The sequence below is a fragment of the Lactuca serriola genome, chromosome 6 (assembly GCF_051521515.1).
Source record: "Lactuca serriola cultivar US96UC23 chromosome 6, Lser_US96UC23_V15, whole genome shotgun sequence".
Classification (NCBI taxonomy): Eukaryota; Viridiplantae; Streptophyta; class Magnoliopsida; order Asterales; family Asteraceae; genus Lactuca; species Lactuca serriola.
This window is the reverse complement of record NC_136413.1, coordinates 9,209,434-9,236,441: the sequence shown is the minus strand read 5'-3', so window position 1 is coordinate 9,236,441 and position 27,008 is coordinate 9,209,434. Positions and strand designations below refer to the sequence as shown.

The 27,008-nt window shown below is 35.2% G+C and overlaps 1 protein-coding gene and 1 pseudogene across 1 annotated transcript; one reads left to right on the top strand and one right to left on the bottom strand.

Moving 5' to 3' along the window:
- Positions 1–7,334: 7,334 nt before the first annotated feature.
- On the top strand, positions 7,335–9,125 carry LOC145059173 (short-chain dehydrogenase TIC 32, chloroplastic-like). Its single transcript, XM_079007037.1, has 8 exons — positions 7,335–7,520; positions 7,684–7,915; positions 7,992–8,071; positions 8,167–8,317; positions 8,392–8,470; positions 8,583–8,670; positions 8,744–8,790; positions 8,865–9,125. Exons 1-8 carry the CDS (start codon positions 7,415–7,417, stop codon positions 9,027–9,029), a joined length of 948 nt encoding a protein of 315 aa, XP_078863163.1. The 5' UTR covers positions 7,335–7,414; the 3' UTR covers positions 9,030–9,125.
- A 5,297-nt stretch (positions 9,126–14,422) lies between these two features.
- Positions 14,423–16,040, bottom strand: LOC145057850 (BTB/POZ domain-containing protein At5g41330 pseudogene; annotated as a pseudogene).
- Between the last annotated feature and the right edge of the window lie 10,968 nt (positions 16,041–27,008).

The following is a 27,008-nucleotide window of genomic DNA, read 5'->3' as shown; positions in this document are numbered from 1 at the left end:
CATTTTAAGCTTTTAATTATTGTTTTATGATTTAAATTATTGTCTTTGAATTTTTAATTATTTGTCATTTTATTTAGAGTAAATTACATGAATGGTCCTTATGGTTTAGGGAAATTTGCGCGTTTGGTCCCTAACTTATTTTTTTAACTCGGAAGGTCCCTACTGTTTGTTTTTGTCACGTGCTTGGTCCCTATCTTACTTAAAAATACCATTTTGCCCTTGATTTTTTTTAATTTATGTCAATAAACACTCCCCTAACCCCACTCTCTCACCTTACCTTACCTACCCCACCATTTTTTTATTTAAATAATACTCCCTCCGTACCAATATTATTGTCCACGGACAAAAACACACAAATTAAGAAAAACATTAACTACCACTAACTTTATATAATAAATTGATACTTTTATCCTTACTTTGCATTTAATGTTCCATTAAATGCTTAGTTGGTTAAGTAATAATGAGGGGGTATTTTGGTAAAAATGTTATTTATTTTAAGAAGTGGACGATTATTTTGGGACAAACCAAAAAGGAAAGATGGACTATAATTTTGGGACGGAGAGAGTAGTGTTTTTAGGTAAGAAATGGATCAAACGCGTAACAAAAATAAATAATAGGCACTAAACGCATAACAATAACAAACAGTAGGGACCTTCCGAATAAAAAAAAATAAGTTAGGGACCAAACGCATAAATTACCCCAAACCATAGGGACCATTCATGTAATTTACTCTTTTATTTACCGTTTGTAGCAGTTTATGTTTTATTTTAATGAAATGTTATTTTTGTATTTAATTTTAAATGTAAAATTTAAAATTAGTAATGTTCAATTTCAAAAATATACAAATTAAAAATACATTGAGAGAGGTGAAATTTCATCTGTTATGTGCAATATTCTAAATAATATTAAGCATGGACTTGACGACAATGTGAAGTCTCAAGCTTTTAACGAAGTTAATGTCATATTATTTTCGTTTAATTTCGTTTAATATTACATTAATTCTGTTTAATTCATTTTATAGAAATATATAAAATAATTTTATTTTTTGTTAAATAAAATGAACTTAACAAAATTAATGTCATATTATTCATATAGTTAATTATCTTAACATGTGTAGCAACATAATTAAGTATTAGCTAGCACGCACTTTTTTAATTTTTCTTTAAGAAGTTTATGTCTTATTCAGAAATATATTCAAAATTTGATAAAACCAAATAATTTTTTAAAATTTTTATATCGAAGCATTATAAAAATTATTGTGTTTATATTATGAAATCAAAACTGAAACTTATTTTTATCTTTAACTCAAAACTATATATTTATATTTTTAAAATAAAACAGCAACGTACTATTATTTCTATAATAATGTATTTTTTTATAATAACACATCATTTTTTTCATATATATATATATATATATATATATATATATATATATATATATATATATAAATGAAGATAAAACTAAAAATTAAAAGTAATGAAATTATGTTTTTATGCTTCAAATGTTTTTAGGTAAAAAATAGAAAACGAAATATTTAATTATGTATTATAGTTTGAATATTTTAGATAAAGTCTAGATAACAAAATTATTTAAATATTTAAAAAATATATAATAACAAAGTTGTGAAAAAAAATGGTCGGAAATGTAAAAAGAAAAAAGTGAAAGACTAACATTGTAATATTTCAAATGATTATTGTATAAAATTTCACAAATGGTTTATAAACAAGTTTAACAAAATGACATAAATTATCGGGGCATTCTATCATCACCATAATAAAAACCATTTGTAAAGGTCAAAACCACGTTAATCAAATCAATCAAAGTAACTGTTAAAAAATATATTGTCTATCTAATGATACTTAATGTAATTTCTGTCGTATCTAATATAACTAATTTTGTTTATTTTTAATTTTTGGTTCAAACTAATTAACTTTTTGCCTATATTTATAATTATAAAATAAAATTACACGATTGATCCAAAGGGTATTACAGTCATTTTACTTTTCAGATGGACCAAAAAACACAATGAAACTAGCTCAAAAGTACCATCAATCTAAAAAAGTCGTGGTTTGAACTAAAACCCCCAAAAAATACATACCACAGGGACCACTTTTGCAATTTTATCTTTTTTTTTTATATTGTTATTTTAATTAAAATTTCTTTTTATGTATATTTTTATATTTTATTAAGAAACTCTCTCTCTCTCTCTCTCTCTCTCTCTCTCTCTCTCTCTCTCTCTCTCTCTCTCTCTCTCTCTCTCTCTCTCTCTCTCTCTCTCTCTCATAGGTGGTGTAGTTAGTTGATTATTAATCTTTAGATATGAGATTAATAAAAATATGATATTTAGTCATTTAGATGGGATCTAGTTTCTTTTGCATTATTAATATAGTCACACAAATACATATTAAAAAAAAAAACATATATATACAACTATTTTGTTTATCAAGCATGTTTACAATAAATAAATATTACAGTTTTCACTTACTACCATCTTGTTAAAAATACTCATTGTAACATTTTTATGAGATATGAGCTACTCCAGAATTATAGTAATATCAGATTTTAGTTGAGAGGCTAATTATGGTATAACAGTTTTATAACAAAATGCCATAACCAGAGACAAATCTATAATTTAAAAATGATGTGACAAAATAAACTTTTTTTTGTTATGATTTTAGGTTATTGATAATATCATCTAATCTAAATATAATGTTAACTTTTAGGCGAGGGTGTAATTATGGTACTAAATTAATCAAATTATAAACAAACATTAAAGTTTTTGAGTTTCTATTGTCGATTTTATGTCTAATAGTATTGACATGAGACTTTTCGAAGCTGTGGAGTTACCTCTTATTTGTGAGTATATTTTGTAATTTATGAAAATAAGAGTTGAATAGTTTTTTTTAACTTTTTATATTACCTAGTTAAATATCATATTTTAGTGTTTGAAAAACACATATTATATGAAGTTCTAATATATTAAAACATTAATTAAAAATTAAAATATAATTTTATAGATTTATATAACTTGAAGGGTATAAAGTAAAATATGATTAACTTTAGAGTATATATATGGACATCGTTTTATATGAAAAATAATTTGATATATTAATATTAATAAAAACTTTATTAAAAACTGTAATTGATTTCAGGTTTTGACAAACAAGTTTCACACAAACATATGTGATTTTTGACTTTATTACAATGGTTTTGTGTCTGAATAACAACACTTAAATTGTCGTTATCCAAAATTTTGCAACTTAACGGATTCATCTAATGGACATCCACGATAAGGACAATTTGTGTTTAAGGTTTGCTCCATAGGAACTATCCCAGGGAAAAAAGTTTCATAAGGACCATCTCAAGAAAATTTTTTAAAGTTAAAGTACCATTCGTCAAATTTTTTCAAAACTATATTAATATCCATTTGGACTATTTTGTAATTTATGTTAGAACTTTGAACCCAAAAATAAATAAACAATACTCTACGGACTATTTTATACTTTACTCTAGTAAAATAAAATAAAAAGCAAAAAGGAAGTTGAGTTGGCAGAAATGGAGGAAATAAAAAAGGGATAATGACTTAAAAGGGTAATATATTTTTCGATTTGTACACATTTAGTCACTGAGTTTTTTTCCGTCCACATTTTGTAACGCCCCGCTTCTCGAATACTAATTTATGGTTATGAATTCTCATGAATTCAATATCTACTTGACGAGTTGGTTGCCTGACTCGTCGAGTAGCAGCGGGTTTGGGCCACGTGTTTAAGTGACCAACTCGCTGAGTCGGAAGAGTGACTCGACGAGTTGGAGCTAGAGGGTGAAACCCTAATTTTCGGGGTTTGGCCCCCTATTTAAGGGATCCTTAGCCTCCCTTAGTTCCTTTGCAGCCTCTTGAAGGTCCAGAAACCCTAATTCGTGTGTGTGTGCTCCATATTAGTGTAAATTTCAAGCTTGGAAAGAAGACCTTGATGCAAGAAGCTTGAAGATCAACAAGTTGGAAGCAAGAATGTTTATGGGTATGATGTCTATCTCAGCTAGCTTCATTTGATGTATCAATTCATGATTCTTGGCCTCATTACTTCCTAGACCTCTTTGGATGAAGTTAGGGCTTCTTGGCTTGGTTATGAAGCTATTCTTGGGTATGAGCTTAGATATGAAGTTGTAACTTCAGATCTGAACTCTCTTTGATTTATAGGTCCATAAAGCTATCAGCTTTGGCAAGCATGAACCCCTCCTTAAGTGTAAAATCCCAAATTTAGATTGGTTTTGGCATTTTGAGTCATTAGAGCCTTGCATGCACGTAAAGTTTGCATGCCTTGCAACTTTACGTGATAAGCATGCCTTGGGAGCTTGGATCTGTTGTATGGAGCCTTGGCATGGCTTAAAAAGCATCTGTATGGATGAAGGACTGAAGGGACTCGACGATTCGCATGGTAGACTCGGCGAGTCATATGAAGATGGTCATGAACTCGACAAGTTGGATGAACAACTCGACGAGTCTGATGAAGATTGCCTTGGACTCGACGAGTGGCATGGTGACTCGGCGAGTTGGCAAGTTATGTAAGGAACTCAATGAGTAGCTGAGGGTACTCGACGAGTTGAGGTCAACATGGACTGTTGACCTTGATAGTTGACTTTGACCTCGAACCAAGGGTTGACCAGTTTGACTTTTGAGAGTAATTAGTAAGCGGACATTTATGAATTGGATCATTGATGGTTATAGGTGTTGAGTTTGGGGCGGTGTTTCGGGAGCGTGATTTCATGGTTCCGTCCGGAATTTCAAGGTGAGTTATCCTCACTCTATTAACAGGGTCTAAGGCACCAAGGCCAGCCCTTTTTCGGATTTTGTACTTGTACTTGTTTGATGTGGTTATGATATGTTAGATCGGTATCAGGATAGACAATATGTTGTTATGCTCTTATGATTTGTTAGGGTTGCCATGTCAGTGACCTGGTTTAGGTCGGTATCCTGGTATATAGGATGATGCTATGTCAGTGACCTGGGTTAGGTCGGTATCCTGGTATATAGGACGATGCTATGTCAGTGACTTGGGTTAGGTCGGTATCCTGGTATATAGGATGATGCTATGTTAGTGACCGGTTAGGTCGGTATTCTGGTTAGGATGTTGTTATACTATATGATCTGCTAGATCGGTTTGTTTTTCTATGGACTGTTATGTGATTATCTGTTATATGTGCATATGGTTATTTGCTTGATGATGGGTTGCAGCGGTCCTGCTTTGTGCTGAAGGCCAACATACCCTACGAGCGGTTCGGATAGACTGTAGGCTCGTATGGCGGTCCAGTCATACCAAAGGCTTGGTATAGATCTAGATAGACTGAAGGCCCGATGTGGGCGGTCCAGTCATACTGTAGACTCAGAGAGTGGATAAGGTGGACTGAAGGCCCGGTGCGGGCGGACCAGTCACACTGTAGACCCGAGATGCATGGCTGTTCTGTATTTGTTGAAATGATATGATTATGGTTATATGATGTTGGTATTTTGGGGGTAACTCACTAAGCTTTCGGGCTTACAGGTTTAGTTTATTTTTTCAGGTTCAGCGGATGACAGTGGGTAGGCGAAGGCGTGACCGTACACTTCCTCGATTGACGATTATGATTTCTAGGAAGTCGGATGTATAAACTATTTTGAAACAGATTGTAATAATTGAGTGGTTTCAACGAATTAAAAAGTTTTACATTGGCTCGAATTTTATGGGTGTTACACATTTACCCCTTCAACTTGTTAAACTATACATATTTAGTCCTTATGACCAACTACTCTAGGTTAGCCGGTAAAAATGACTTAATAAGGTAATATATTTATCACTTTGTACACATTTAGACCTTAATATTTTTTATTGCAAAATAAGTCATTTTTGTTTTTTTATTCATTTAGTACTTATGAATGATTCTTTAGGTTTTCCTCACAACATCTTATGTGGGATAGTCATATGGTTGTGGGATAGTTTCAGGTGGTCCTGCTATATGTTGTAGGCCAAGATACCTGGTGCGGGGCGACTATAAGCTGTAGGCACGACTCGAGAAGAGCGGTTAGATTAAGGCGTCATGCTAACAAACCCTGGGTATTGCAGTCCGATGACTGATTGAACCTGTTGCATGTTGGCATTCCAGTCCGATGACTGATTGGGCCAATGTATACCAATCTAATGAGTGTGGGTCCGTTATGCATGATAATACGTTTGTTGTGTTGGGTATTTTGGGGAAAACTCACTAGATTTTGTGCTTACACAGTTATTTATGTTTTCAGGTTCTATCGTTGGTCGTGAGATGACGAATGCATGAATGTACACACACATCAATATTATTGAGGATTACACATTTCTTATATTACTCTAACTAGATGTGAGACCCATGTATTACATAGGTTTATTTAAAAAAATAAATACAAAATTTTAAATATTTGAAAAGTTTGAATTTATAAGAAAAGTCAGAAAATATTGAAGTATAAAAATTAAAGTTTTTGTTTTTTCTCTTTTAAATTTAATCAAAAAATTTAGACAAATAAATAAAGAAAATTAATGAATCTTTAATTTAGTAATTTTGAAATTAGAAGGAAAGTTTATTAATGAAATTGATATGCATTTATTATTGTATTTAAATACTATTTTGAATTTAATAAAATGAAAAAACCATAAAATGACATGTGGAATAAAAATTAATTTAAAATAACCACAAAATTACATGTGGCAAAATAAATGAAAATGTGACATGTGACAAAAATATCTTTATTTATTAGGGGAGATTTTTGATAGATGTATTTTGGAATAAACGTTTTTTCTTAATAATGAATTTATAATTAGGAGTTTTGCCTTATTTAAAAATTAAATGTTTTGGTTGTGAAAATGAGACATAATACATAAACATCAACAGTCTTACATACTTCATCAATGATTGTCCCACGTAAGATGTCGTGAGAAAAACCTAAAGAAAACATTCATAAGTACTGAATATGTACAAAAACAAAATTGACTTATTTTGAAACAAAAAAATATTAAGGCTAAGTGTATACAAAAATATTAAGGACTAAATGTATAGAAAATGAAAAATATATTACCCTATTAAATCATTTTTCACGGCAAATCTGGAGTAACCGGTCATAAGGACTGAATGTGTACAGTTCAACAAGTTGAAAAGGTAAATGTGAACGAAAAAAAAACTCAATGACCAAATGTATACAAATCAAACAACATATTACCCTTTTAAGTCGTTATTCCAATAAAAAAAACAATGTTGGTTTTTGTATGGGTTATGTAATAAAGATAAACTAAAAAAATTTGAATTGTTTTCTAGCAGGAGTTCCTCGTTGACCACTATTGATAAAGTAAGAACACTATCTTCATTCTTCCCCATCGATAACATCTAATTAGACTTTGTAAGAGTAAGAATGTGGATTTTCGGAAAGAAAGGGGAATCGGGATTTTCATCTTCTTCAACAGCGGAGGAAGTTACCCATGGAATCGATGGATCTCGTCTCACCGCCATTGTTACCGGTACGACCTTCCTATCGCTTTCTATTTCAAGCTTCACTTCACTTCAATTAATGAGGTCAATAATATCGTTAGGGTTTTTTTTTTTTTTTTATCTCAAAATTCTTACACCATTGATGTCAAAAACTGAACTATGTTGATCAACTAATTTGTAAACCATACTTAGGAGCTACCGGTGGTATCGGAGCTGAGACAGCACGAGTCCTTGCTCTACGCGGTGTACATGTAGTTATGGCAGTAAGAAACACCGAAATCTGTAGAAAAGTTAAAGAAAATATACTTACTGAAACACCTGATGCTAAAGTCGACATAATGGAGCTTGATCTCAGCTCTCAGGCATCCGTACGGGATTTTGCAACCAGATATCGTTCTTCAGGCCTTCCCCTACACATTCTAATGTAAGAAACCATCCGCTACATTGAATTTCTCTCGAAATCTATGAAAATTTTAGGGTTTTTTGTTTGTTGTTGTAAGTAACAACGCAGGGGTTTTGGCGCCAAAATTCACGCTCTCGAAGGACAAAACCGAACTACATTTTGCAACAAATCATTTAGGTCTGTTTGGAGACAATTTGATGTTTACACCATTTCTACAAAATACCATTGATTCTTGTAAATGTTTCAATCCCTGTTTTTCTTGTTTCATTCAGGTCATTTTCTTTTGACGAATCTGTTGCTGGAGACGATGAAGATTACTTGTCACGAACAAAAAACTGAAGGAAAAATCATCAACATATCATCCGAAGCTCATCGTCTTGTGCGCAATCCAACTTTCTCTGATCAAATTAACGACGAATCAAGGTAAACAAAGAACAAAATTCCAATTTTTTTTTCATCATAGTACACTAGGACGATGGTTTACTGCAATTTTGCAGTTATAACCATATATATGCTTATGGATTATCAAAACTGGCTAATATACTTCATGCGAGAGAAGTATCGAGGCTTTTGAAGGTAATTGTATTTGTGGTTCTATAATTAACTAGTTTTCTATATAAATTAATCATTTTTTTTTTTTTTGAATTTGGGATTATGCTAAGTGCTAACTTTACCCAATTCCAATCAGGAGGAAGGAGTCGATTATATCACCACAAACTCATTACATCCAGGATTCATTATCACCGATCTTTTTCGTAACTATAGTATTTTGTCGGGTGTGTATATATAAAATCCTTCAATATATTTTAACTAAAAAAAATGTTTTATATATCAGTTTTATTCACGCAGTAATCTTCAACTCTGTTCTCAAATACATGGCAAAGGATGTTTCACAGGTTTGTAATTAAAAATTGATTTATTGAATTTGGATTTTTTTTTTTACTTGTTACTCGATTTTGTTTTTTTACAGGGAGCTGCAACTACATGCTATCTGGCATTGAATCCAAAGGTGAAAGGGGTGAGTGGTGAGTATTTTTGTGACAGTAATTTGGTAAAACCATCGTCGAAAGCTGCGGATCCTGAGTTAGCAAAGGAGTTGTGGGAGTTTAGTTTGACTTTGACCGCCTCCAAATGATGTACAAAGATACTTAACCAAAAATTTTCTTTAATACCATATTATTAAAAACTTCGAAGTCGAAATACATTAATTATAAGTATAGTTGCATACTAAGTGAATTCATGTTTTATTAATAACAAAATATAAGTTTGTTAAATATATTTATTAATATCAAGGGCTAATTACTAATCTAGCCAAATTAAGAAAGTAATTAACCATTTTTGCCAAAAATTAGGAATTGTCTCAAAATAGCCTATGAAACTGCAGGTTTTTAGAATCGTCTAATGTTTCGCTAATTCGTCTACAGTTTCGTGTTTACTATAAGAAAATTATTTTGAAGATATAAAACATTAGGTTTTTTTAAAACCTACGGTTTTCTCTCTATAAAATACGGTTTTCCAAACCGTAGCTTACGGTTTTTGGTTAAATCTACAGTTTTTTTTTTTTTTTTTTTAAATGAAAACTACGGTTTTGGGTTGAAATCTACGGTTTTGGATTAAAAAGTTACAGTTTTGTCCATTATGGACTTGTACACCATAGGTTTCGTAAGAAACCTACGGTTTTAATTTTTGTTTTTTGTTTTTTTTTTTAAACAAAGTTATCTCTATATACAAAAACTACTCCTAATAAAAAATACGGTAAAATTTTGATTAAAATTGGATGTATCTCGTTGTTCTTCGGGTGCTCTATTGAGAGAAAATAGTAGACAATGGAAGAAAAAATGAGGAAAAAGTAACCTAATCTGAAAAATAAAACATTATAGACTATGGGCAAATGGACCACAAAACAGTAGACGGGCCACGAAAGAGTAGTTTTCGAAGGTTGACCGTAGCCAAACCTTAACCTATCTACTATTTCGTGGGTTAGTTTTGGCTAATATGTATTCTTTTTGCTAATTTTAGATAGATAATTAGTATATTTGGCTAGATTAGTATTTTCCCCTAATATCAATTAGAATATAGATATCAATATAAAGAGATTTGCATATCCACTTCACTACGGAAAACATGGTTTTGAAAAAAATTTGAATTGTGCTAAGGCTATAGCTTATAATTTAGGAATTGATGCAGTATTTGTCTAGAAAAACAATAAAAGAAGAATTTTTAAGAAAAAAAATGTTTTGACAAGAGTGATATTGATCCATGGAATACATAAACTTTCAACTCAAAAAATCTGGATTCAATATTTGAGTACATCGTTCATCAAATTATTGGTCCATGGAACAGAGGTTTGAGCAAATACAATATGTATATAAATAGGTGTATACCCACACAAAGCAGCCGTGATAATTATTACTGTGTCAGTTAATGCTCTTTTTATTCAAAAAATGAAACTATTTGACTGTTTTAATGGCTATAAATTTTCTGGCTGATATGTTAGAAAAATTTTATACGAAAGATGAGTTGTTTGTGCATAATTAGTTTTTTATTCGTAAAAAGATGAGTGGTTTGTGCATAACAGATTTGTACATTAAGTTATCAAGCATGTAAATTTCAAGAAAAATTAAATATATTTTATAATAGTTAAGATTAATTAAACTATTTGTCTACTGTATATTGATGAACTAAAGGCAAACTACAAAAATCTTTAAAAGATGATACAAAATTGACATATCTTAGAGATCGATGGTGATAATTTATTCAACGAACTGAAACTGTTATAATTTTTTTTTTATTTTTTGGGTAAATGACACAAAAAACACTCTTTTTACATAGAAATTCGATTTTGACACTATGTTTTTTTTGTGTCAATTTTGACATTGTGTTTTCCATTTTGTTACAATGCTGACCACTTGACCGGTTAACCAGGTTGCATGCTGACGTGGCATGATGGACGTGTCAGTTTTTATGACGTGACATGCTGACGTGTCAAAATTGAATTTTTTTCTCACAAAAAACACTAAGTTTTCATTTTTTTCGATTTTCACACTAAGTTTAATTTTTTATTTCAAGTTTGACACTATGTTTTTTTGTTCCAAATCGAATATCATTTTTTTTCCAATTTTGTTCAATGTTGACAATTTTCTATTTGAAACTGTATAAATATGTTTTTTTTCATTTAAAAACCATAGTTTTGTATAAATACATTTTTTTTACACTCAAACCATATTTTTATATATAAATATGTATTAGTTATATAATAATTGTATTTTATATTAAATATGCAACTTTAAAATGTGTTTGGAGGTTTGGAGACGTATAGTCGATCAAAACTCGGATATCATGTTTGCAACCCATCAAATTTTATTTTTACATCTTATTAGAAGCTTATGGTTAGTTTGATTCTCATGATATAATTAATGCTTTAAACGTAAGAAAAAAACACCTTGAATTTAAATAAAAATGTGGTTTTTAAACGAAAAAAATATGTTTATACAGTTTAAAATGTAATAAAAAAATATATTTATACGGTTTCAAATGGAAAATAGACAAAATTGAACAAAATTTGATAAATGATGTTCGATTGGAACAAAAAAAACATAGTGTCAAAAATGAAATAAAAAATTAAACTTAGTGTCAAAATCGAAAAAAAGTGAAAACTTAGTGTTTTTTGTGGAAAAAAAAAATCAATTTTGACACGTCAGCATATCATGTCAGCATGCCACGTCATCAAAACTGACACGTCATCATGCCACGTTACTATGTAACCTGGTTAACCAGTCAAGTGGTCAGAATTGTAACAAATTGGAAAACACAATGTCAAAATTGACACAAAAAAAACATGGTGTCAAAATCGAATTTCTTAGTAAAAAGAGTGTTTTTTGTGCCATTTACCCTTTTTTTTTTAAATTTTTTTTTACAATTTGAACATAATACAATTAATACACTAAATTTTTTAAAACTAATAATAAATTATTTAGTTTATTGTCTACCATACAAATATTGTTGATTGTTCTGTGACCATTGCCTTAATGGAAAAAAAGGGTTTCAAAATTAAAACCTTTAAAATCTTATTTGCAATTTATCATGTCTCAAGAATGATTAAATACTTTTATTTTAATTTCAAATGAGAAATAATTTCTTGAAAATATTGATTATGAAAGTATAATCAATTGCTTTGCTGCAGTTTCAATTTAGTATTTAATGAGTGAATATTTGCCCAGGTAGGAAATTTACGAGATGTTTGTTATTAATATATATATATATATATATATATATATATATATATATATATATATATATATTAAGATTGTGAAAAATTTCAACGGTAAACTGTTGAAATTTGTCCAACTTTGGTCCCTGCATTGTGTATTTGATTTGCAGGGGGTATTTTGTAAATTTTTGCCACCAGTGGCAACGTGTCTGAAAGTTGTTTATTTACAACTTTGTTGATATTACCGAATGGACGTGTCAATTTATGGATATTTCTCTTTCTTTGCTCATCTATTTCTTCTCCGTTTGTGTTTCTTTCTGGTGAATGATTTTCTTTCATCGACATCCCTCTTTCTCTCTGTAAGGTAAAATTTGCCGCCCCTTCTTCTTATTTTTCTTGTTTTTTTGGTTTGATTGCTTTATTTATTTCCGTTGTCTTGTCGTTTATCTATATCATGTCTGTTTCCCCCAAGCGGTCAAAGGTATCCATCCACTGCCCTAGACGACGTCATACCGCCCACCACCTGTAATACCGAAGTTTCTTTTTCCTTTCCATTAACTTTAATTTTTAAATTTAATGGTACGAGTGTACTTCATAAAATTTTACACACACACAAATATATATATATATATATATATATATATATATATATAGAGAGAGAGAGAGAGAGAGAGAGAGAGTCAAATATTTCTCACATCTATTATGTACTAGAATGTATCAATAAGAATTGAGTAAACATTAAATGAAATCCATATTTATAATTCCTTTTTATGGAAACTAATTTAATTCGTCATTAATGTCAATAATAATATTCTTTCAAAATGAATTCATATATAAAATAATAAGAGTGTATTCTAGGAAAACGAGAGTATATTCTACTAGAATACACCCTCATTCTTCATATTCCATACAATTTTATTGTATTTTAAGTGAGTGAGCGCTGAAATAATGTTATTGTTGACCTAAAAACTTAGATACGAATTCATTCTGAAAGAATGTTATTGCTGACATTAATGACGAATTTAATTAATTTCCATAAAGAAAAAATTATAATTATGAATATCATTTAATATACATACAATTATGGAAACCATTTAATATCTATCATTATTTAATTAAATAATAATATAATTTTACTAAATTCCTATTGGTGCATTCTAGCACACAATAAATGTAAAAAACACTTTAACCTAGCCCTATATATATATATATATATATATATATATATATATATATATATATGTGTGTGTGTGTGTGTGTGTGTGTGTGTGGCTGGCTGGGGCCTCAATTTGATTTCTGCATATGGCCTCCGAAATGCCAGTATCAGGCCTGGGGATGACAATGGGATAGGTAATAATGATCCTAGACAAATACCTGATTATAAGGTTGTATCCCAAATCTGGTCTCGTCACATAGGGTGCTCGGTTAGTAAATAATCACTAAGTTCAAGGTTATACCCTCGGCTATCTCATTTATGTCGTTAGTTGTTCGTCATTCTAGCTAGTGTAGAACTTTAGATTGTGCAAGATTACATGTTATAATCTTGCAATCTGACTTGGTTTGTTATTTCTCCATTTGTTGGTTTGTTATGTCCACTACTAATAACAAAACAACTATGATGGTACCGATTTTCGAGTAGACTGTTTTGTTTTATGTTTTTAGACTTCAATATGTATTGCATTTTTTTGCAAATTAAAAAAAAAAAAAAAAGCAAAATATATACAAAAATGGTGGTTTTTCCAACCTTGTTTCATCAAATACGATTTTAATCCATCCTATCTTGTTCCTATACATTCGGATTATTTTTCTACAAGTTCGGTTTGGCCTTAATTCGGTTTGACTTTCTTTGACAATTATGTGATCCGGTTTTGAAACCGATTCGGATTCCAAAAAAGTCCGGTTTGTGAACGTCTACATTGAAGACTGCTTCACTCACACAAAGACTAGAAGACTCAAGCGGGATACCATGATTTCTTACCAACACCTAAGCAACCCTCATGTGAAGGGGTGAATATCACTTCAAACTCTTTACAATCCAATTTCATTCTCCGGTTTTTTTGATACTTTATTATTTTCTCGGATATGCATGCAATCCTACGATATATGTTGACTATAAACATGCTTCAAAAATCGTTTAATGACCATTTTTCTGGTTGTTTTTTTTTTTTTGTTACTTTTCTCAGTTTTTATGTTACTTTTTACTTGATTTGGTTTTCAGGGAGCAGCTGCCACATGCTATTTAGCATTGTATCCAATGTGAAAGGTGTTAACAATTGTAGTTTAGTTTCATTTGGCCAACTTAAGTGATTTTTTAACAATTTTGTATGAAATAATGAATCAATTATATAAAAATATACAATTACATTTTATACACAAAGAATCAAAATCCTTTTCTTGAGCTTTCCCAAACTTCCACGGATTGTTGATCTTTTCTAGTCACAAACATTTTGTTTCCGCTAAAACCCAAATTCGTAACCCTATTTCCTCCCAAGTCCTTTGTTCTTCCTAAAACATTCTTTCTAAAAACTCTTTCGTTTTTACCATTTTTAGAACCACCCATGAAAACTTCCGACCATACCTCCAATTCACCTTCTTTACTACAAAACACCTGATTTCCATGGCTTTCAATCTTGCAACCAAACCCTTCTTTCTTCCCTTTAATTGTCTTCTTCGTGTCACCAAGGCAATTCCATGAGTTATCAGAATCAATGTGCCTGAAATCAATGTATGACACATCACCTGAGTTTACCCCAATCTTGAAAACAGCCGAAAGGGTGTCTGAAACTGTGATATCTGAAAAACAATCGGATTTTTCTTTGATTTCCCACACGATGTCGCCGGATCTAATGTCCAAAAACTTTATGTTTCCAGAAACCCCAGATGCCCCACTATGAGATCCTGACGCCATTAACAGATTAAGGCTAGAAACCCAGCTTAACTTTGTCGATGGAATCGCGGAATCAAGATCAGCACCAAAGATTTCATTACGTGCAATCTCGGAAACGACTCTGAAACCATCGTTTATGTCATAGACCATGATGGAATTTGAATTCCTACGACCTGATTCGAAACTTGTAAATAAGAACTCAGGGGAGCTCCCGATTGCTTGAACAGTTGAGCTTGATCGAGTCATGTTTTCCCAATTCAAACTTTGCACAACAGAACCCATATCAAGGTTAATAACTTGCAGCCCGGAGAAATCAGTCGCGCCTGCTGCAACTACGTTCGATGATAACGATAACAAAGAATCGATAGCTGTGAATGGGGTCAAAATTGTTGACTTTCTTTGCAACGACCAATCAAAAGACGTGATTTTGCTTCCATGCGCGACATGAGCTGAGCCATAAGGTGTTGTCGCGATAACCGAAGGTGAATCTCTGCCACTGAGAGGCAAAATTGTTGATTTTTGGAGATTGAATGCGTCGAATTGAGATGGGTTTGAGTGAGATTGAACAAGAAGATGATCAATCCCGTAAAACTCTGCTTCAGAGATGATATCTTGGATGTCGAAAGATTTAGCTTTCGATGGGAAATTACCAGTTCGTAAAACGGAAAGAAGGATTGAGAAAAGATCAGGGTCTCTGTCGATAAACGGGATTTGATCGTAAGAACTGAAGAGATTGGAGAAGAGGGTGTTGGAGCCAGCTAGGGTTAGGGTTTGTTTGGTGGTTTGAAAGAGCTGACCTCCGACGTCAATTGTGACGACATTGGTGGATGAATGGTGGTTGGGTTTGTCAAAATTGTGATTATTGTGGGAAAACGCAATCGAGAGAGGGCCTGATTGTGAAAAAGGAGGCATATTTCAGAAGAATTGAGTAAAAAGATGTGATTCTACTTGAAGAATTGAAATGGGATTTGGTGATGATGCTGATGAAATGGGATTGTTGGGGAGGGGTTTGGTTTTGTAGAGGTGTTTTGGGGGATGAAGGTGCTCTAGAAGGGGGAAATCTAATGGTCAACAATGGTGGCCTCTGGTTTGTTTTTAATGAGACCCAAAGTAAAGACCAGACTTTTTAGGAGGTTATGTTGACTAAAATTATGCTTTGGATTCGAAACTTCTTGATATTAACAGTCGATCCAAAAGATATTTTTATATCATCTCTAATAAATGAAGGTTTTTTTTGCCACTTGTCAAATTCTTAAGAGTTTTGTCACTTTAATTTTATGGGAGTTTTAGAATTATTATTTTCTACTTGTCATTTTTAGGAATTTCTATTTTTTTAAAATAAAATTTCATATAAGGGAAGAGAATCATAGTATTAATTTGATAATAAAATCTAATAAATGCTCTAAAGAATATTTGATTTCTTTTATAAATGTTCCAAAATATTATATTATATTATGTAAAAGTATTATTTTATAAAATATTTAATGTTTAAATATTGATATTAAATTTTTATTTTTAATAAACTCATTTAATACACGGGTCTCACACCTAGTTTTTCTAATATTTGCTCAAACATATGATAACGGTAAACAATAGTAAAGAATATCTAATCTTATTGAGATAAAATAAAAAAAAGATAGTTGACATCTATTTTTAACAAAAAAAATCAAGAAAATCAAACCAATATATCATATAGTCTAGCATGAGCTTAAAAACATAAACATGCATACTAATCTTTTCATTCACATAAATTACCAAATCATATGGATACATATATTAGTATACGAAACAATTTAAGAGTAAGTATACAATTACCTGTAAAATAAGCATGATCAACAAATGGTATGAAAACTATAAAATGACAAAATTATTACATTTAGTGATTGATTTAACATTAAATATATAAAAAAAAAGAAAAACAGTTTTTTGTTGGGACTACAAAATTAATATGTACGTTTGCATGACTTTACCAAACGATTACAATATTTTTTAACCACTGATTTTGTTTCAAGAGATAAAATTGTAAATAACAATACATATTTTGATTTGTCTCGCTTATGTCATTTTCATTAATATAAAAGTCTCAGTTAGCCGTTATGTACTGATAAAATATTTTATATTCAGATTATAAAATGATAAATGTCAGTTATGAAATTAATAATAAAAGTATAAAACTTTGGTCAAATAAAGAAACTTTGAAAGGTTTCTTGAGCAATGGATAAAGAGGAAGCATCATAGAAACTGACCTTCTAGAATCAGTGCTTACGTTTACTTCCAATTTCTCACGTGAATCACATTTTCCTCTTGAAATTGGAAAAGCTTCCATTTCACGTCATTAAACTTTTTAAAGGACAAAACTTCAAAAATGGTCCCTGTGGTTTTCAAAAATATCAAGTTTAGTCCCTAAGTTCAAAAAACCTCACGATCGTCTCTGTGGTTTCAAAACTTTTAACATTTGGTCCTTCCGACTAACTCCGTTACCATTTAGCCGTTAAGTCAGGGGCATTTTTGTCATTTCACTACACAGGGACCATTTATGAGGTTTTCAATTACTTTTTTTTAAATAAATAAATAAATAATATTTAATATGCAATGGGTCCCACCCACCCACCTCTCTCTCTCTCTCTCTCTCTCTCTCTCTCGGTTTCATCCCACCCATTTTCTTCATTTCCAGAAACAGGACCTCATACAAAACAATCAACTCTACCGATTACCTTCTTCCATTAGCACAATAAATATGAAATAAAAGGATGATGCCCATAACTGATAATCTGATAAATCGTTGAGTATTAAAAAGTAATCAAACCGATTAGTCCTCATAATTAATCGCTTTGTTGGAGGTATTAGTGCTCAAACTCGATTTCTGAGGTTTGATTCTAGATTTCAGAGATATGCTGATAAAGGTGATAGTGATCAAATGAATTAGTAGATGGGTGGTCAACAAAGGGAAAGGTTTCATATATGGGCAGGTGGAACACTGATTAGGAGATTTAGGTGAAGCCTCATTCACATGAAGTCGATTCAGGTGAAGTGGTGTTTCAAATTATGGATGCAAGATGCCATGAACAACTACCAGAGCAACAAGGTAGATGGATGGGAAGTGGCGACAGTAACAGTGTCTGAGAAAGGAATCTCACTGACGATTTCAGTCATCTTTCTTTTAGGCATCCCCTCAGCCTATCATCGTTCCCTGTTCCTCCACTCATTCAAAATCAATTTTATACGATTTCAGTCGTCTTTCACAGAGTGATAAGGTTATGTATGATTTCAGTCAATCTTTCAAAATCGATTTTGTGGTAGGGTTATGTCGATTTCAGTCATCTTTCAAAATCGATTTTGCAGTAAAACTAAAATCCCTTTCACAGAGTGGCGCAAACTTATCAAACGTGACTTTCAGTCTTTGTCTTCTCAGGAAAGGTGGATTGTGTTGGCGGAAATACCCTTTCACAGTGCACTGGAAGCGATCGATGAAATGCTTGAGATAACCTGCAACTCAATTGATGGTTTTTAGTCCAAACAAATCACGAGGGTCAGGGTTGTGTTGCCAGAAATACCCTTTCCCCATTACTTCACAATGCATTGGAAGTGCTCACCTGTAGAGTATGGCCTGTGGTTGAATAAAAAGAAGAAGAATAAGGAGGGACAGGGGATGTTGACTTCATCTTTCGGGCTAAATACTTGTAATCGACTTCATATGAACCGTCGATTCGTTTGTTACATTTGAAATCTTCAAAATTATGGTTTATTGTGGTTTCATTTGGTGTATTTTGTGTGTAAGAGAACTTGGATTTGAAGTTGCAAATACAATGGTGGGTTTCATTGGAGAGAAAGAGAGAGAGAGAGAGAGAGAGGGTGGGTGGGTGGGTGGGACCCATTGCATATTAAATATTATTTATTTATTTATTTAAAAAAAAAGTAATTGAAAACCTCATAAATGGTCCCTGTGTGGTGAAATGACAAAAATGCCCCTGACTTAACGGCTAAATGGTAACGGAGTTAGCCGGAAGTACCAAATGTTAAAAGTTTTGAAACCACAGGGACGATCCGTGAGGTTTTTTTAACTTAGGGACTAAACTTGATATTTTTGAAAACCACAGGGACCATTTTTGAAGTTTTGTCCTTTTTAAAGACTCTTTAAACTAATATATTTACGGTACATGACATGTTATGCATTCACATCCATTTTTTGGCTTCCACTTAAGCTTCATATAGAATGGATATAAACTTTATCATGACATCAACAGGGGTGACAAATAGATGAAAAAGTAAAAATGGAAAAAATTGGATTCTCTCTCTCTCTCTCTCTCTCTCAAGAATGTCGTTTTATCACCTCCTCCTCGGCATGTCACCGTCCGAGACAGTGTATGCCACCATTGTCGAGCAAATGACGGCTCTACTCCTCTTAGTGTAAGGTTAGAGGGAGTTGTGTCATGTTTCTCAAACTTAAAGTGATGTTATATAGGTGTATCATATATTTGTCACACATCTTGGAGTGGGTTGTTTGTTCGTTATCAGACAATCACTTATTCACAAACTTCTTGTGGGGCTAATAGTTTGCCTTTCCCATCTCATGGAAAACCCTTCACTTTTTGTCAATTTGAATTTAACATTTTTTTAATTGCAACAAATAATAATAATAATAATAATAATAATAATAATAATAATAAACTTAAAGTCTTAACCTTACACACTTCAAAATGAAAATAAACGTATAAACATACCTAGTTAAACACTTAAAAAAACGTAAACCACCATAGTTACTACAAACTAAAGGACATCTTCAACAAAAAAACGGTCTTCTAAATCATCGATCGGTTCTGCGTTAAGACCAACATGGTCAACAGTGCAAATATGTTTCATCAAGTCCTTGCAAAATCACGATGGATCTCAACATCATGAATTATTTCTCTTCTTGCCAAGTACTCTTCGCTTCCAACCTCAAACGCGTCCGTCGGTGGAACGATCTCATTTACATTATACTCATATATTGCATTTCCCTCATCTTTGAGAATCATATTATGCAATATGATACTACTATACATCACCTCATCCATTTTCTTTATTTTCAACAAAAGTTGCAAGGTATTTTAGTATATGCCAACATTTTTAAGAGCACTAAACTCTCATACAACATCTTTATCGCCTTCTCTTGAGCTCACTTAAACTTCAACCTCTTTTGATCATTAGGACAAGACAATGTCTTCACAAAGCAACAATGCTTCAGATAGATCCCGTCCATGTAACACTCCAATTTAGGTATTGCCATTATAGACCTGCAAGTTTTTAATATTTTTCTATGTCCCTTAAGTACGTTGGGCGTACTTTATGAGTACGCTTAGTGTACCACAAAACAATGAGTGTGGAGGGTCAGCACGTACGCTGGGCGTACCAAGAAGACGCGGGGTGTATGCGACGGGTGTACAAACCCTAATATTCTGGACTTGAGACCCATATAAGCATCCTTATCTCATTAAGCTCCACCCTAACCAGCCTCCCTCACCTTCAAACGTCCCTAAAAACCCTAGAATCATTTGAGAGTGTGTTTTGAGCTTAAGGAGTGCATTTGTGGCCATTTTTGTGTCCATTCAAGAAGGAGGAGTTGGTAAAGCAATATTGGAGTGACTTTGGGCTTCAAGAATCTGCATCTAGTTCACCTTTTGTAACGATCGACTTTCGAGGTATTAATTATTTAATTTTTTTTAATTTATAGTTGGGCCAAGTGTGGATAAAAGGAGTATTGGATTAGACTTATGCACTCGGACCAAGGACTTGGTACGTCCAGAAGACGTACGTCGGGCGTAGCTTGGGTGTACGCAGGGCGTAATGGACCGCGTTTGGAATCGGGCGCGCGCACACGTACGCGCAGCGTACGTGAACAGATAAGGAAACCCTAATTTAAGGGTTTAAGACGTATATAAACCCCATTATAGCCTCCCACTTGGCCACCTCACATATCCTTCACTCTCAGAAAACCCTAGTTCGTTCCTTACTCCTTTATTTGTGCGTGGTTGATCTTTTGGGCTCATTTTGTGAAGAAAAGCTTGGAAGAAGATAAGAGGAGAGTAAGAAGGAGAACATGATTATCTTGAGCTCAAGGATCTGGGATCATTTTGTCATTTGGCATCCAAAAGAGGTATAAAGTTCCCAACTTTCCTCTTATAAGCTTAGATCTAGGAGTTTTTAGAAGTTTGGACCTTTTAGGTCCAAAGGAAGGACCTTTACCATACAACTTTGTTTTTGAGCTTGGGATTGCTATCCTTGAAGCTCAAAGTGTCCCTATAGCAATAAAGTTTCAAGCTTTGGGGCCTTTATGTAGTCATGCATGAGATCTAGCCATTTCCATGGAAGTTTGTTGCAATTTCTAGAGTTGGGTGCATTTTGGTGGGTTGCAAGCTACCAAGTCATAGACTTTATGTATGAAGACGTTGAAAGGAACATGGATATGTAGTTGTAGCTTCTGGGTTTGAGTATTAAGTGCTTAATGTGGTAAGAGACTTAGCAGAGTAGTACTTTGGGCGTACCAGCCAGTACGCGCAACGTACAAGCCTTGAAGCATGTACGCGTTGCGTACAGATAAGAACGCGCCGCGTAATCCACAAATTTGGACTTGTACATGTTCGGGCCTCGGTTTGGGCCAATTGTTGGATTGTCAGTTATTGGGCCTCAGCAAGGCCATCAGAACTTAGATTTTGGACCAAGGACATGTTGGGCTTATGTGGGTCCATATGAGGATTTAGGCCCAATTTGGAAAATTGGGCCATTAGTGGGCCATTGGTAGATTTGGAAAGATTTAAGGGGAGTTTGGACCTTAGTCATGACCCACGCCATAACAGGGGTAAAATAGTCATTTTACCCATAGAAGGGTCTTCATTTTTGATTAAGTGTTTTGTTGGTCATGATAGCCGGAGAGCAGCCGGGACAGTGGTCAGGGATCCTTCACTCAGATTTTCAGCAGTCAATTCTTGGAGGTGAGTTTCCTTCCTGTAGGAACAGCTCTACGGCCATAATGCCGGCCCATATAGATATCAGTAGTTATGGACTACGGTCTGATGTCGGGGTGGTCCCGAGAAGTAGTTCTGTATGCTTGATGTCTTTTTGATTCAGGCAAGTCTATGTGATATGTGTTCCGGACTACGGTCCGATGCAGTATGCAGTATATGTGTTATTGTTATGTGTTATTATTATGTTATGCTATGTTCAGTCAGTTCCATACTTTGGTCCGATGCAGTGGGCAAGGCCCTAGTCAGTTCCGGGCTTCGGTCCGATGCATAGGGCAAGGCCCTAGTTGGTTCTGGACTTCGGTCTGATGCAAAGGGCAAGGCCCTAGTTAGTTCCGGACTCCGGTCCGATGCAGTGGGCAAGGCCCTAGTCAGTTCCGGACTTCAGTCTGATGCAGTGGGCAACGCCCAGTATGTGCTTCCTATGTTATAGTATGGTATGTGGTAGTTTGGGGGAGCTCACTATGCTTCGTGCTTACAGTTTCAGTTTTTGTTTCAGGTACTTCAGCTAGCAAGGGGAAGGGCTCGGGATGATGGCATGGCACCTACCACAGTTTTAGCCTGGGAGTTAGACTCTTATATTTTAGACATGATTTGACATCAGTTATGATATGAGACATATTTTATGACATTTGCGACACGCGACTTGTGGTTTTCTTATATAATGTTTGGATATTATGGTTTTAGTAATGTTTTCAAACGAAATTTTTGGCCTCTATTTTTGGGATGTTACACCTTTAGGAGCTTCTGGAGGTATAAAGCTTTGATCTTGCCATCTTATTCATTAGATCTAGCTAGGGTTTTCTATTTTGTCCCTTTAGTTGGTTTTGGACCTCCTCTTGAGAGTTGAGCAACTCCAGAGACTAAAAGGTTAGATCTGAGGTCCTTTGGTCCATTCATAACATAAAAATGAAGTCTTGATGGGTGTTTTGACCTATTCATAAAACAAAACCCTTGGAAAGGTTGTAATGGGCTGTAGGGAAGATATGAGACATGCAAAGGCATAAAGTTGCCAACTTTATGCCCTAGGTCATCTTAATGAGCTTAGATCTGACTATTGGACATGAGAAAATCAAGTATTAAGCATTTAATGGAATAAAGTGCCTAATCTGTTAGTACGTTGAGCGTAACTTAGCGTACACAGTGCGTACGACCCAGGGACTCAGTACGTTGCGCGTACCAGGGTGGTACGCTAAGTGTACATGGACATAGTATGTTGGGCCATGGTTTCTATGGTTGGGCCTTATTGGGCCATGAGGCCCATTAATGATAATTAGACATGGACTTTGGGCCCAAAAGCAAAGGAAGGCTTTTGGGCCATTAAGAGAGGACTTGGGGTTTGGACTCTTCAATTGGATTGTGTTCAGTGCTAACCTTGAGAAATGTTATTATTGTTCAGCACGGGTGGTTACGGACTGTTAGGAGAGCAACTTTCGGATTAAGCAGACAAGGTGAGTCTTCTCACCATACCCATGGGTCTAAGGTACCAAGGTCGTCCCATTTTATGTGATGCGGATTGTTGATTGATTATGCGATATGAGAGTATGACATTTGCATGAAAGACCACGTGGGGGTTCCCGTGGCATTTGGTATAAGACCTTGGAGGGTTTCCATGGCATCCTAGTATATATGTTTGTATAGTTTGCATTATGTCTTGTTTGGTAGTGAAGACCTTGTGGGGGTTCCCAAGGCAGGAAGACCTTGTGGGGGTTCCCAAGGCAGGAAGACCTTATGGGGGTTCCCAAGGCACGAAAACCATGTGGGGTTTCCCATGGCAGATAAGACCATTTGGGGGTTCCCATGGCATTAGGTGTAAGACCCTAGAGGGTTTCCATGGCTTCCTTATATATTGTATGCATGACTTATGTGATATGTGTAGATTTATAGCTAATATGATATGCGTTATGTGGATTGTGTGTATGGTATGCTCTGGGGTACTCACTAAGCATTAGCTTACAGTTTGTGGATTTGTTTCAGGTACATCTGAGCCCAAGGGAAAGGGCAAGGCTTGATGGTGCGGCGTGCACTTTCACTCAGGCATTTTTTGGGACACTCTGATATTTTGAAATAAAGTTGCATTTGATATGGTTTTGAAAATAATTGTAACTGGTTTTTGTGGATGATGGAATTGTGTTTTGGATAATTAAAAACGAAAAATTTCTTTTGAAAAATTGGGTCGTTACAAGTCGGTATCAGAGCCATGGTGTTAGGGATTCGGGTACACTCTCAGGTGTGTCAGGACTCAAAATAAGGAAATGTTAAAAATTGTTTTCAAAAAAATAAAAGTTAAAAATTTTGAGTCTAGAAAAGAGGAGAGTGCAAGGCGCGTGATCGGCTGAGCCAAGTAAGTAGTTCCCCAATGTGTTAGCCATGTTATACTGATATTTGAGCTTTCATAATCGTATGGATTTTGCTATGTGCATGCTTTTAAAATGGTGTGCGATTAGGAGCTTATAGCCTTAGAATGATTGATTTGGCCTTATTTCCTGTTCCTTGTGTAGGTGTGGTCCTAGGGTAGAATCTCTTATTCGAAAGTCTATTTGATCCTTTTTTGTGTATAATTTGCATGCATAAAGGCAACCTGTTATGAATGGTCTGTTTGATGTGGGTAGGGCAAATCTTAGGACAACCTGGGATTTGGGTTATGTGGTGGTTTGTGGTATATGATTTACTTTTGGGACGAATTGGAGTTATCATGTAGAGCTTTGGGGAAAGGTACAGGTAGGTGTGGAAGGTAGTATTGGGCCCGTACTACTGGAAGCACATGACATGTACCTGAACTAATGTTAGATCTGACATCTCTAAGGAAGACTGGTGTGGGAAGATCCCCTATATAGATGTCCTAATTATTATGGTTTATGATATTTCAGTTCAATATGGTGATGACACAATTTGGGACAGGGGAATTAGGATCGGGATCAAGGTCTGGATCTAGATCGGGCAGCGGTATCGAGCCCATTGATGAGAGGCTACGCGAGATCATTGCATCCGAGGTTACAAAGGGCATCCTTGACGCTACCCCCGTGATCTTTGGGACGGTCAAAGAGGGTTTGATGGAGATCATGGAGGAGTGGCTCAGGACATTTAGAGCCGAGATTGATGCGGGTCAGGTTGGGGCCCGAACTCCCTTGTTTCGGGAGTTCAAGGCGTGTGGAGCGCCGGAGTTTTTCGGGGTCAAGGACCCCATTGTTATCCAATGTTGAGTGGCGGATTCGAGAATGCCCAGTGCACGAGTTATTTCCCTGATGCGGCGAAGGTGGGTTTTGCTTCCTGTATGTTGAGGGATAGAGCCCGGGATTGGTGGGGAGAGGTGACCAGCCAGGTGGGAGCAGCCGGTGTGGCTGAGATAACATGGGCCGAGTTTGTTCGATGATTTGACTTGGAGTTTGCACCAGCTATTGAGGTGAAACGGATGGTGAGGGAGTTCCAGGAGCTCCAGCAGACTATCGAGACTGTGGCGGAGATCACCGCCAAGTTTCGAGAACGAGCATTGTTGATTCCACAGTATGCTACCGATGAGAACATGAGGAGGACGAGATATCATTCTATGCTGAGGGATGATATCCGGGAGTTTTTGAGCTTTACAGGGTTCAAAACCCTGAATGAGATGGTGAAGAAGGCCGTGAGTGGGAGATGGAGTTAGATTTCCGCACCAAGCGGAAGCTTGAGTAGGAACAAGCAGCAGTAGGTCAGGCTAAAAAGCCTAAGACCTCGGATTCATCCAGTAGGGGCCAGCAGGGCCGTGGTTGGTGTGCCAAGTGTAGGAGATCTCGTGGGGGAGCTTACCGGGTGACGAACCCGGCGTGTTAGGGACTGCCCCAAGAAGGGCTTGATATGTTTCCACTGCAACCAAACTGGCCAAAAAAAGGCCGATTGTCCGAGGTTGCAGGGAGGGGGAGGAGCAGTGGCGGCGCCTGCGACCGCCATGATGAGGATTACTGATGGCCGCCGTGCTAAGGCGGATGCTCTAGCGGTGAAGAGCTGCGCATTTCAGCTGACTACCAAGGAGGCTCGGGCAAAGCCAAATGTTATGCCTGGTACATGTTTATCCTTCTCTGCTCTCTATTTATTTGTATTGCCTATTTGTGCATTGTGTTTATGTATAGGGACCTTTTTGGTCAACAGTATGTCGGCTCATGTTTTGTTTGATTCGGGCACTACCCGATCATTCGTGTCTCTTGCAGTTAGCAAGAAGTTTCGTGATACGAAGGGAACCTTGAATTCCCCGCTTGAGCTAAAGATTGTTGACGACCGCATTGTGAGTGTTTGCGAGGGTGTATGAGGACTGTGTCCTGAATGTGCTTGGAGAGAGGTTTCGCGTTGACTTGGTTCCGATACCGTTGCGAGGGCTGAAAGTAATTATCAGGATGGACTGCTTGGGGACCAATGGGGCCATGATCGACTGCGAGCGCCAGTTAGTGAGGGTTCGAACCCCTAGTGGGGGAGAATTGGTTATACATGGTGAGAGGGCCTCGTAGGGGCCGACCCTCTGTTCGGCCTGTGGGGGCAAGGAGATTTCTGCAGCAGGGATGTACGGGATTTCTGGCTTATATCTCGAATATGAGGGTTGAGATTACGACAGATGTGGACAATATGCTAGTTGTACAGGAATTTCGGGATGTTTTTCCCGAAGAGTTGCTAGGAGTGCCTCCGGAGAGGTAGGTTGAGTTTTTCATTGATTTGGTGTCGGGTGCCGCTCCGATAGAGAAGGCACCGTAGCGGCTAGCACTGCCCGAGATGCAGGAGCTATCTGCGCAGCTTTAGGAGCTGCTAGACCGGGTGTTTATCCGTCCGAGTAGTTCCCCTTGGGGAGCTCCGATCCTGTTCGTGAAAAAAAAGGATAGATCACACAGGATGTGCATTGATTATCGATAGCTGAACAAACTAAACGGTGAAGAACCGATATCCGCTTCCGAGGATCGATGATTTGTTCAATCAGCTACAAGGTGTGTCTTGGTTTACCAAGATTGACCTTTGGTCGGGATACCATCAGATGAGGATTCGGGATGAGGATATACC